This window comes from Meriones unguiculatus (genome assembly GCF_030254825.1).
Source record: "Meriones unguiculatus strain TT.TT164.6M chromosome 13 unlocalized genomic scaffold, Bangor_MerUng_6.1 Chr13_unordered_Scaffold_39, whole genome shotgun sequence".
NCBI lineage: Eukaryota > Metazoa > Chordata > Mammalia > Rodentia > Muridae > Meriones > Meriones unguiculatus.
Window position 1 is genome coordinate 3,047,576 of NW_026843648.1, and position 12,810 is coordinate 3,060,385.

General features: G+C 37.2%; 1 protein-coding gene across 1 annotated transcript in view; it reads left to right on the forward strand.

Moving 5' to 3' along the window:
* The window catches only part of LOC132651042 (zinc finger protein OZF-like), a gene marked incomplete at its 3' end in the record, with an annotated part of 130,764 nt that overhangs the window by 50,596 nt on the left and 67,358 nt on the right, over nt 1–12,810 (forward strand). Inside the window, 1 exon segment of the mRNA XM_060376354.1 lies at nt 5,138–5,146. Coding sequence (XP_060232337.1) covers nt 5,138–5,146 — 9 coding nt within the window.

A 12,810-nucleotide genomic window follows, 5' to 3' on the forward strand; every position in this document is an offset into this window, starting at 1 on the left:
TATTAAAAAACACCTGCCATTCAGTGACCATACCCAAAAAGATGAGGAGGCCTCCTTTGGGAAAAATCATCTTCCTGCCAAGGGGATTCGACCCACCATAGGATTCTAGGAAGTACCAGAAACTAAGACCCAACACCCAAGATAGCCCAATGGATAGAGGCCAGCGTAAAAGCTCAACCAACAAAAGACAGAACAATATGGCATATCCAGAACCTAGTCATTAAGGAGCAAGCAGCACTGGATACCCCAGCATAAAAACAATTTCAGGCCAATCTCCCTTATGAACATTGATGCAAAAATACTCAACAAAATACTTTGCAAACCCAATACAAGAACACATCAAAGATATCATCCAATACAACCAAGTAGGCTTCATGCCAGGTATGCAGGGGTGGTTCAGTATATGGAAATCCATCAATATGATCCACCATATTAACAAATTGAAAGAAAAATAAACACATGATAATCTCCTTAGATGCTGAAAAAGCATTTGAAAAAATCCAGCATACATTCATGTTTAAAGTATTGGAGAGATCAGGGATACATGGCGCATACCCAAACATAGTAAAGGCAATATGCAGCAAGCCTATAGCCAACATCAAGATAAATGGAGAGAAACTTAAAGCAATCCCACTGAATTCAGGGACAAGGCAAGGCTGCCCACTCTCTCCATATCTCTTCAACATAGTTCTCAAGTTTTTGCTAGCTCAGTAACACAATTAAAGAAGATTAAGGGGATACAAATGGGAAAGGAAGAAGTCAAATTATCACTATTTTCAGATGGTATGATAGTATACATGAGTGACCCCCAAAATTCTACCAGGGAAACCCTAAAGCTGACAAACACTTTCAGCAATGTGGCTGGATACAAAATCAACTCAAAAAATAAGTAGCCCTCCTATATACAAAAGACAAAAGTGCTGAGAAAGAAATTAGGTAAACAACACCCCTCACAATAGTCAAAAAGGACATAAAGTACATTGGTGTAACCCTAACCAAGCAAGTCAAATACTTATATGAAAAAATTTCAAGTCTCTAAAGAAATAAATAGAAGATATCAGAAGATGGAAAGATCTCTCATGCTCATGGCTTAGCAGGATTAACATAGTAAAAATGGTCCTCTTACCAAACACAATCTACAGATTTAATGTAATTCCCATCAAATTACCAACACTATTCTTTACAGACCTTGAAATAAAAATTCCCAACTTCATATGGAATAACAAGAAACCCAGAATTGCTAAAACAATCTTCCATAATAGAAGATCTTCTGGGGGTATTTCCATCCCTGATCTCAAGCTGTACTATAGAGCAACAGTAATAAAAACTGCATGGTACTGGCATAGACACCAAACTAGTGGATCAATGGAATCAGATAGAAGTCCCAGAAATACACCCATACACTATGGACTCCTGATTTTTGACAAAGATGCCAAAACCATACGATGGAAATAAGATAGCATCTACAACAAATGGTGCTGGTCTAACTGGAAGTCTACATGTAGGAAAATGCAAAAAGATCCATATTTATCACTATGCACAAAACTAAAGTTCAGGTGGATCAAAGACCTCAGTATAAAACCAGACATAATAACTCTGTTAGAAGAAAAAGTGAGGAAGAGCCTTGAACTCATTGGAACAGGAGACAACTTCCTGAACAGAACTTCAACGGTACAGGCTCTAAGAGCAACAAGCAATAAATGGGACCTCATGAACCTGAAAAACCTCTATAAGTCAAAGGAAACTGTTGTCAAAACAAAACCACTGCCTGCAGATTGGGAAAGGATCTTCACCAACCCTATATCTGACAGAAGGTTAATATCCAGTATTTATAAAGATTTCAAGAAGTTAAACACCAACAAATCAAGTAACCCAAATTAAAAAATGGGGTACAGAGCTAAACAGAGAATTCTCAATAAAGGAATATAGAATGGCAGAGAAACACTTAAAGAAATGTTCAACATTCTTAGTCATCAGGGAAATGCAAATCAAAACCACCCTGAGATTTCACCTTACACCCATCAAAATGACTGAGACAAATAACTCAAGTGACAACTCATGCTGGATAGGATTTGGAGAAAGGGGAACCCTCCTTCATTGCTGGTGGGAATGTAAACTTATACAACCACTTTACAAATCAACCTGACACTTTCTCAGACAATTAGGAATAGCACCTCCTCAAGATCCAGCTATACCATTCCTAAGCATATATCCAAAAGGTGCTCAAGTATACAACAAGAACATCTGCTCAACTATGTTTGTAATAACTTTATTTGTAATAGCCAGAAGCTGGAAACCACACAGATGCCCTTCAGTTGAGGAATGGATACAGAAACTGTGGTATATCTATACGATGGAATATTACCCAGCAAAAAATAAAAAAATAAAATTTGCAGGTAAATGGTGGGAAGTGGAAAAGGTCATCCTGAGTGAGGTATCCCAGAAGCAGAAAGACTCACAGGGTATATACTCACTCATAAGTGCATATAGGATATAAAATATAGGATAAAAATACTAAAACCTGTACACCTAAGGAAGTTAATCAGGAAGGAGTATGCTGGCTAAGATGCCCAAACCCCATGCAGAAAGGCAAAGAGGATGGACATCAGATGAGGGAGAACAAAGGGACAGGAGAGGAGCCTACCACAGAGGGCCTTTGAAAGGCTCTACCCTGTAGGTTGTCAAGACAGATGCTGAGACTCATAGCCAAAATTTGGGCAGAGTGCAGGGAATCTTATGGAAGAACTGGGAGATAGTAAACCTTGAGATGACAGGAGCTCCACAAGGACAGCAACAGTTCCAAAAATTCTGGGCACAGGGGTCTTTTGTGAAACTGATACGCCAGCCAAGGACCACTCATGGAGATGGCCTGAAACCCCTGCACAATAGGTAGCCTATGGCAGTTCAGTATTCAAGTGGGTTTTATAGTAATGGGAACAGGGACTGTCTCTGACAGGAACTTATTGGCCTGCTCTTTGATTACCTCGCATTGAGGGGGGATCAGCCTTGCCAGGCCACAGAAGAAGACAATGCAGCCACTCCTAATGAGACCTGATAGACTAGGATCAGAGTGAAGGGGAGGAGGACCTCCCTTATCAGTGGACTGGGAAAGGGACAGGGGTGGGAAAGATGGAAGGTGGGATCGGGAGGGGAGGAAGGAGGGAGGTATAGGGGGGATTCAAAGTGAATAAACTCTTATTAATAAAATTTTAAAAAGAACACAATAAAATGTTGAAAGATTTTTTAAAACTATGCTGTTACACATAGTTTCAAACTATGAAAATATTGCCTGATACCAGTTATTGCTCCTAAATAATAAATAAATAAATAAATAAATATGAGGAAGAATACTTCATACTCATCAAAGGAAAATTCCACCAAGATGGCATCTGTATTCTGAGCAACAATGCACCAAATACAAGGACACCAACATTTGTAAGAGAAACATTAATAAAACTTAAAAAACATATCAATCACCATACATTAATAGTGGGAGAGGTAAACATGTCACTATCATCAATGGACAGAGCAATGGAAAAGGACTTAAACTGAGAGATAATGACACAAATTGATGTCATGAATCAAATGAACCTAAGTGATATCTAGAGAATTTTTTAACCCAAACAGAAAAGAATCTATCTTCTTTCAGCACCTCACGGACCCTTCTCCAAAACTGAACATACAGTAGGTCACAAACCAGGCCTCAACAGATACAACAAGATTGAAATAATATCTTGTATCCTATCAGACCATGATGGGCTAACGATGGACCTCAACAATAACAGAAATAACAAAAGCCTACACACATGTGGGAACTGAACAACTCTCTACACAATGAAATCTAGGTCAGGGAAGAAATAAAGAAAGAACTTCCTACAATTCAATGAAAATGAAGGTACATCATACCCAAACTCATGGGATGCAATGAAAGCAGTCTTAAGAGGAGTTTTAATAGCACTAAAGGCCTTCATAAGCTATTGGAGGCATCCCATACAAGCAACTGAATGGAACACATGAAAGCCCGAGAAAAAGAAGCAAATACTCTCAACAGGAGTAGACCACTAGGAATAACCAAACTCAGGGCTGAAATCAATAAATTAGAAACAAAGAGAATAATTCAAAGAATCAACGAAACCAAGAGAAAATTAAATACATAGACGAACTCTTAGCCAAACTAAGTAAATCGCAGAAAGACACTATCCAAATCAACAAAGTCTGACAGGAAGAGAGAGAGATAACAGACAGTGAGAAAATCCAAAGAACTATTAGCTCTTATGTCAAAAGCCTATATGCCACAAAATTTGAAAAATCTAAATGAAATATAAAATTCTTTTGTTAGATTCCACTTACCAAAGTTGAATCAAAATTGGGTAAAGATATTAAATAGTCTTATATTGCCTAAAAAAATAGAAGCAGCCATCAAAATCCTTCCAACCAAAAAAAAGCCAAGTGCGAGATGATTTCAGAGCAGAATTCTACAAGACCTTCAATGAAGAGTGAAAACTGATATTCTTCAAATTATTCCACAAAATAGAAATGGACACAACATGACCAAACTCCTTTTGTAAGACAACAGTCACCTTGATAAATCCTCAAAGACCCCAAAATAGAAAGAGATCTTCAGACTAATCTCTTTTATGAACAATGATGCAAAAATACTCAATAAAATAATCACAAACCAAATCCAAGAACATACCAAAAATATCATCCAACATGACCAAGTAGGCTTCATCCCAGGCATGCAGGAATCATTCAATATATGGAATCTTAATCCATCATATAAACAAATTAAAAAAAAAAGCACAGGATCATTTTCTTATAAGCCAAAAAAGCATTTGATAATATCCAACAGTTATTCTTGTTTAAAGTCTTAGAGAGACTGGGGACAAAGGCACAGATCTAAAAATAGTAAAGACAATGTACAGCAATCTAATAGCTAACATCAAACTAAATGGAAAGAAAGTTAAATCAATTCCACTGAACTTGGGGACAAGACAAGGCCACACACTCTCTCCAAATCTCTTCAATACAGTACTCAATGTCCTATCTAGGGCAATAAGACAACTAAAGGAGATCAAGGGGATACAATTTGATAAGGAATAAGTCAAAGTATTGCTCTTCACAGATGATATGACAGGTAACAAAAGTGACCCCAAAAATTCTACTGTAGGGAGCTCCTACAGTTGAAAGTGGTTGGATATAAAGTTAACTAAAAAAAAATTAGTTGCACACCTGTATGCAAAAGACAAATGGACTGAGAAAGAATTAGGAAAACAACACCCTTCACAATAGGCAGGAAAAAAAAACTGATGTATCTTGGCGTTATCCTCAATAAGCCAGTGAAAAACCTATATGAAAAAAACAAAACAAAACAACAACTTCAAGACTCTGAAGAAAGAAATTGAAAAAGATACCAGAAGATAGAAATATCTCTCATGCTCATGGATCAGTAGGATCAACATAGTAAAAATTGCCATCTTACCAAAAAACAATCTACAGATTCAATGATATTCCCATCAAAATATCAACACAATTTCCCCTGGACCTTGAAAAACAATTCTCAGCTTTATATGGAAAAATAAAAATTCCAGAATAGCTAAAATAATCCTGTACAATAGCAGATCTTCAGGAGGTATCCCCACCCCTGCTCTCAAGCTCTACTCTAAATCAATAGTAATAAAAACTGCATGGTACTGAAATAAAAACAGACTGGTGGATAAATGGAATTAAAGTGAAGGCCCATAAAAAAAACCACACACCTATGGACATTTGATTTTTGTCAAAGAATCCAAAACCATGCAATGGAAAAAGGACAGCATGTTCAACAAATGGTGCTGGTCTAACTGGAAGTCCACATGTGGAAAAATAAAAATAGATCTGTATTTATCACCCTGCAGTAAACTAAAGTTCAAGTTGATCAAAGAATTTTAACATAAAACCAGATATGCTAAATCTGTTAGAAGAAAAAGTGGGAAAGAGCCTTGATCTCATTGGCATAGAAAATAACTCCCTAAACAGAATACCAAGAGCACTGGCTCTAAAATCAACAATTAATAAATAGGATTTCATGAAATGAAAAGATTCTATGAAGCAAAGAATTTTGTGAATAGAACAAAATAACAGCCTACAGCCTGAGAAAGACCTTCTCCAACCCTACAAACAACAGAGAGCTCTATAAAGAGCTCTATAAATAACAAACAAAATATATATAAAGAGCTCTATGAATTAAACTCCAACAATAATCACTTTCAAACTGGGGTACAGAACTAAACAGAGAATTCTCCACAGAGGAATATCAAATGGTGGAAAAACATTTAAATAAATGCTAAATATCAATAGTCATCATGGAAATGCAAATCAAAACTACTCTGGCATTCCATCTTAAACCCATCATGGCTAAGATCAAAACCTGAAATGACAGCACGTGGCTAGTGAGAATGTGAAGAGGAACACTCCTCCATTGCTGGTGGGAGTGCAAACTTATACAACCACTTTAGGAATCAATCTGATACTTTCTCAGACAATTGGAAATAGTGTTACTTCAAGACCCAGCTATAACATTCCTGGGCATATAACAAAAAGATGCTCCACCATTTAACAAAGATATTTGCCCAACTATGCTCATAGCATTTATACTCATAATAGCCAGAATCGGGAAACAACCTACATGTCTCTCAACTGAACAATGGTTACAGAAATTGTGCTATATTTACACAATGCAATGCTACTCAGGTATTTAAAAATAGGAAACCATGAAATTTTCAGGCAAGTGGATAGAACTACAAATGATCATCCTAAGTGAGGTAACCCAGAAGCAGACAGACATGCATGGTATATACACATTTGTAAGTGGATAATAGCCAGAATACAGAATAAACATAGTACAATCCACAGACCTAAAGAAGCTAAATAAAAAAGAGGACCCTATAGAGGATGCTCAATTATCATTCAAAAGGGCAAATAGAATCGATGCCAGAAGTGACTAAAGAGAGAGAACTAAAGAGAGCTTAACATACATGTCCTTTGAAAGACTATCCAGCAGGGGATTGAAGCAGATGCTAAGACTTGCAGCCAAACTTTGGGCAGAGCACAGGGGATCATAAGAAAGTGTTGGGGGATAGAAAGACCCATAGCTGACAGGAGCTCCATAAGAAGATCCGCAAGGCCAAAAAATCTGGGCCCATGCATACCTGCAGAGACTGATGCACCCACCACAAACCATTCATTAAGAGGACCTAGACCACTACTCAGATGTAGCTGATAGGCAGCTCAGTCTCCATGTGGGATCCATACTAAGGGGAGAATGTGCTGGCTTTGACATGGACCCTGCTGTCTGCTATTTGCTCACTTCCCCATGGTGGAGGGGGCATTGCTATGCCACAGAGGAAGAGGATGCGGGAAGTCCTAGTGAGACTTGATAGGCTGGGTTCAGATGGTAGGAGAGGAGGGCTCCCTGTATCTGAGATATAGGAAATGTGTAAGGGGAGAAGAAAAAAGGAGGGTGAGACAAGGAAAAGTCAAGGGAGAAGATTACAATTGGGATGTTAAGTGGATAAATTATTTTTTAATTTAATTAATTTCTTTATTACAATGTGTTCAGTTTGTATCCTTGCCATAACCCCCCTCCCTCATCTCCTTCCAGTCCCACCCACCCTCCTTCTTCTCCCCCTATGCCCTTTATCTAGTCTCCTAATTGGGAAGGAACTCCTCCCCTTCTAACTTATCAGGTCTCATCAAGGATGGCTGCATAATCTTCCTCTGCTTTTGGCCTTGCAAAGCTGCACCAAACAGGAGGAGGTGATCAAAGACTCGAGTTCATGTCAGAGAATAAATTATAAAAAATTTTTAAATTAAAAATAAATTAAATGTGAATAAAACAAACAAATAAAATTAAAAAAAAACAAATACAACAGGTAAGAAGAGTGTCACACACTTACAATTCAGTGACTCAGAAAGCTCAGATAGTGTTAGTGTCATGAATAAATGCCATCCTAAGAAATTAAATATACTCCCTGCCAAATTTCAAATGCAAGATGTGGATGAAGATCAGCACAAAAACCTATGCTTACATATAGAAAACAAAACAAAACAAAATAAAATACCTAAATCCATATATTCCAGGCTCAGCAGCCAATGATGGTGATGTTGATGCCAGGCATGTTGGCCTAAATTTAAGCCCAACACTCGACTGGAGTTAGAGCTGTAAGTTCAAAACCAGCCTGGTCTACAAACAATCTTTCAGGAAACATCCAGGAATTCTGAGAATTATGACAACATAAAGCATGCTGATAATCAGATTAAATGAAGAAGGATGAGATCAAAGGTCCAGAAGACATTTTCAACAAAATCAAACAAGAAAAATTTCTTAATCTAAAGAAGAAGATATCTATCAAGGCACAAGAAGCATACAAAATATCAGAGACTGGACCAGAAAACAAAGTCCTCTTAGCACAGAATAATCAAAATACAAAACATGCAGAATAAAGAAAGAATATGAAAAGCTGCAAATAAAAGCAAACAAACCAAACTAACCAACCAATCAGACAAACCAAAACAAACAAAAAACAAACCAACCAAAAAACAAAAAAGGCAGATCTATTGGAATTAATCCTGTATTCTCAGTAAAAATGCTAGAAGTTGAAGGGCTTAGACAGAGTGCTTCTGACTCTAAAAAACTACGAAGGCAACACAAATTACTAACTATGCCCAGAAACTTTCAGTCACCAACTGGGGAAAATAAAATGTTCCATAAAAAGGTCAATTTTAAATAATATGTATCTACAAATACAGCCCCACTCAAGGTGCTAAAACCACCACCACCACCAAAATAACAATCTCTATTCATTGATATCTCTTAATATCATCGACACAAATTCACCAATAAAAAAACACAGACTCACAAAATGGATGATAAAATAGAATCCACCCTTCTTCTAAATACAACAAACACAGCTTTACATCAAGATAGACATTATCTCAAGGTAAAGGGTTGGAAAAAGATATTCTAAATAAATGGACTATGAAGCTTGTATAGCGATTTTAATATCTAACAAAACAGCTTTCAAAAAAACTAATCAAAAGATGTAAAGGAAATGATGTATTAAAAAAATCCAGCAATATAACACTTCAATACTTAACATCTATGCCCCCAACCTAAGAGCTCCCAAGTTATAAAAAAAAAAAAAAAAACACTTCTGCAGCTTGCATCGCAAGCTCATAAACCGATAGGGTAAGACTTCAGTATTATCACTCTCACCAATGGACAGGTCCTTCTGACCAAACTAAACAGAGAAATGCTCCAGCTAACTAACATCAAAAAACTAAATATACCCAAATGATGTTTACAGAACATCCACCCAAGCACAAAAGATTATTCCATCTTCTCACCAACTCATATACTATTCTCCAAAATTGAAGATATACTTGAACAGTATCAAAAGATATAAGAAACTTGCAATAATTCCATGACATGAATACATAACATATCAAAACTCATAGTACACAATAGAAGTGTTGACCAGAAGACAGTTCATAGCACTAATTACATTTAGAAAAAAAATATCAGCAAGATCTCTTGCTAGCAACTTTAACAGCACTCCTAAATACTGTACAACAAAAAGAAGTAAACATAACTAAAAGGAGTAGACAATGAGAAACTGTTGAACTGTCTCTTCACTGGTAAAACTGAATCTTTCCACATGAAAAGAATGGTGGATCCTATCAAAACTGATGATTAGATATGAATAGTAGAGATCCCCTGAATAAGCAGAGGTAACTGTTCATCAGACAGCTTGGTCATTAAGTCTAAACAAACTTTTAAAGACTAGTGTTTTCTTCTTAAATAAAAAAGGATACTTTTGTTGTTTCATATTAAAAACAGTTAAGAGGTTTAAATGTTTTAAGTAAATTCAAAGGTATAAATTTGTTTGAGTTGGAATAATTTGGAATGAACATAATATATTTGAGCAGCGTGGTGATAGACCATGCATTTAATCCCAGCAGAGACAAGCAGTTATCTATTAATTAGTTGCTTTCTAAATTCAGCAGTTACAATGACAGGGTGTTGGTGGTTCATAGCCTTAATCCCAGCATTTGGGAGGCACATGCCTTTTACATACCACCTGTGAGGCAGAGGCAGGCACATAGGATTTAAAGTGATTTTATTTAAAAGCTGCTTGTAATAGGCAGGCTGAAAATTAAAGTGAATGCCCTTTATTATCTAGAAATAAATACACTTTAAGGTATATTTGTAAACTTTCAAAGGTATTTTTTTAACTTTAATTGAGATACTATACTTTTTCTATTTTCAAAAAATCATTTGCCCTATAAAAGATATAACATGCCTAAAAAGGTACAACCCTCACCCCCAAATTAGGGATGGGGTATGGTTTTGATTTAATCTTTTCAGGAGAATAAAATCATCCAACTAAAGAATATGGAGACCACTGGACACATGAAACTTCTGAAGAAAATGACAGATCACCAAAAGAAAATGTCAAAAGCGAAGGAGTAAACTGGCCAACTGGTATCACTCACCTTCATGTTGTCTCTTCTGCCTTCTACAGACATAGTGCAAATTGTCTTTATGTGATTGCTAAAGAACAATCTAAAATCTCTATCTCATATCAGAAAAGCCACCTGGTAAGAAACAGAGGAAAACAGAAAAATAAGGGATGATTCTATTGTCATGAATCTCATAATCTTCTGGCATGATGTGACTTCTGTACTTACCACAAACTTCAATAATCAAGAATGTGTACAGTGTTTATGAAAGAATGAGGGGGTGAGAAAAAAAGTCAAAAACATAAGCCTAAAATAGAGACAAGTTTACATGAAAAGACCTAAGGAAACTCTAACATGAAAAATGTGCACTGCACCAGAGATACCTTTGATTTTCTAATTAATAAAAATTAAATAAACACAGATTTCACAACTGCTACAAGACAAACACAAAGTGACACCTAAATCTTTATATTTCTGACCCTCCAGCTACTACTAACCTCCTTTACAGAGAGTCCTTTTGCTCTGGAAGTCTCTTAGAAAATGGAGGTGATCATAAGCTGGGCTATGGCTTGCAATCCCTCATGTCCCCTTGTGGGTTCAGGCACAGCCCAGCCCTTGCCAACAATCATACACAAAAAAATGATGGAGAATAATTTAGTTTCTGTTTCCTGCTGCATGATTTATGTCACAATATGTGTATCTTTCCTATCCACTTATTTAAAACCAGGCACTCCTGACAAAATTCTGCATCTCAGAAATTCCTTTTGTACCGTGGATTTGAATTTCCCTAAATCATGCCATTGTGACTGGTGGTAGTTGAAAGGTTAAAAAAAAAACATAATCAAGTATTGCTGAAAGATGACCACCACCCCCTTTTTTCTTCCAGTTTCAAAACGAGTTGTAAAATTTGTTATGCAAAGCTCTATGTGAAATACAACATTCATCATTTCTAGAAATGAGACCTTCAGTTTTCCAATCTGTCCACTGCAAAACCAGTACCTGTGTGTGCACACTAGATAAGTGATATTATAAGCACCATGACTTTCTACTGCCCAGGATGCAAAGTCCTCACTTCTCTGGGCAATCAACTCTCAGGAAGGGTTGGAGGCCAAGGGTCTCTGCTGAGATTACCACATGGAGACCAACAGAAACACAGCCTGATCCATAGTCTGAACAACCATCCATCTCATTCAAAGCAGATCAGGCTGTGATAGCTCAGAAGCCTGCTCTTCCAGGCCTGGGGACAATGGCCCCACACTCAGCATGACATGGCCTCTGGTCTCACTCACAGCTCTTTAGAGCTACATCAGAAGAAAATCCCAGAACAAACCCATAAACTACCTCCCACTCTTGCTCCTGACTTCTAGGCCTGCCCAGAGTCCCTCATTAGCTTGAACAATAGAGCTGAGTCTCAGGACAGTAGTAACTCCTCTACCAGTGGATCAAAGATCAAATGATGCAGATAGCAGAGGCATTCTAGCTTTGCCCTAACCCCTATGGGCACACAGAATGCTAATGTTGTTATAAAAGAATGAAAATTCCAATTATTCTATTTTAAAACCTTCCAGTGAAGAGAGGAAGAGAAAGCACCCATCTGACCATCCTACTCACCTCAACTCCAAGAGTAAAAAGCCCCAAAAGCTCACCAGTTCAGATGACAGATCAGGGGAGATAGGCCAAAGGAACCCAAGGCCAAAGGATTTCTAGCTCAAAGCTCAAAAAGCCCAAAATCTACTATGTTAAAACTCCTTCCACTTTTACACTCTTTCTTAAATACATTTCAGCTGAAAGTTCCACTTACTCTTTAATCCCTGTCAGTTGGCTTCTTGCTTTGCCTCTTGATCTAGGGTTAACATTATTAAATCCTGTGCACAGAGAGATTTTGAATTAAAGGTATGTTCCAGGGCTGACGGAACCATACCATAATCACCTGTTTACAATAAACAGAAAGTTCTTGGAATTAAGGTTTGTGTTAGGGCTCAACCATACCAAACAAAGCACAGGTTTTTACAGTTCACAATCTATGGGATCACACTGGGATCAAATATCCTGCAACATCCTCATCTTGGAAATGTTTTAAAATACAATCTTCTACTTTCCCAGGGCACCTGCTCATCTTCCAAGATACAGGTCATTTATGTTGCACATTCCATTACATGATCAGTGTCCAACGCAGTCATCTCTACCTCATATTTGGGAAGTCCTTCAGCCAAACTTTAGTCAAAGCCAAATAGTAACAACCATTAAAGAAACAAATGGCCATGAATTTGAAAGAAAGGAGTAGGTAATGGGAGCTCAATGAAAATG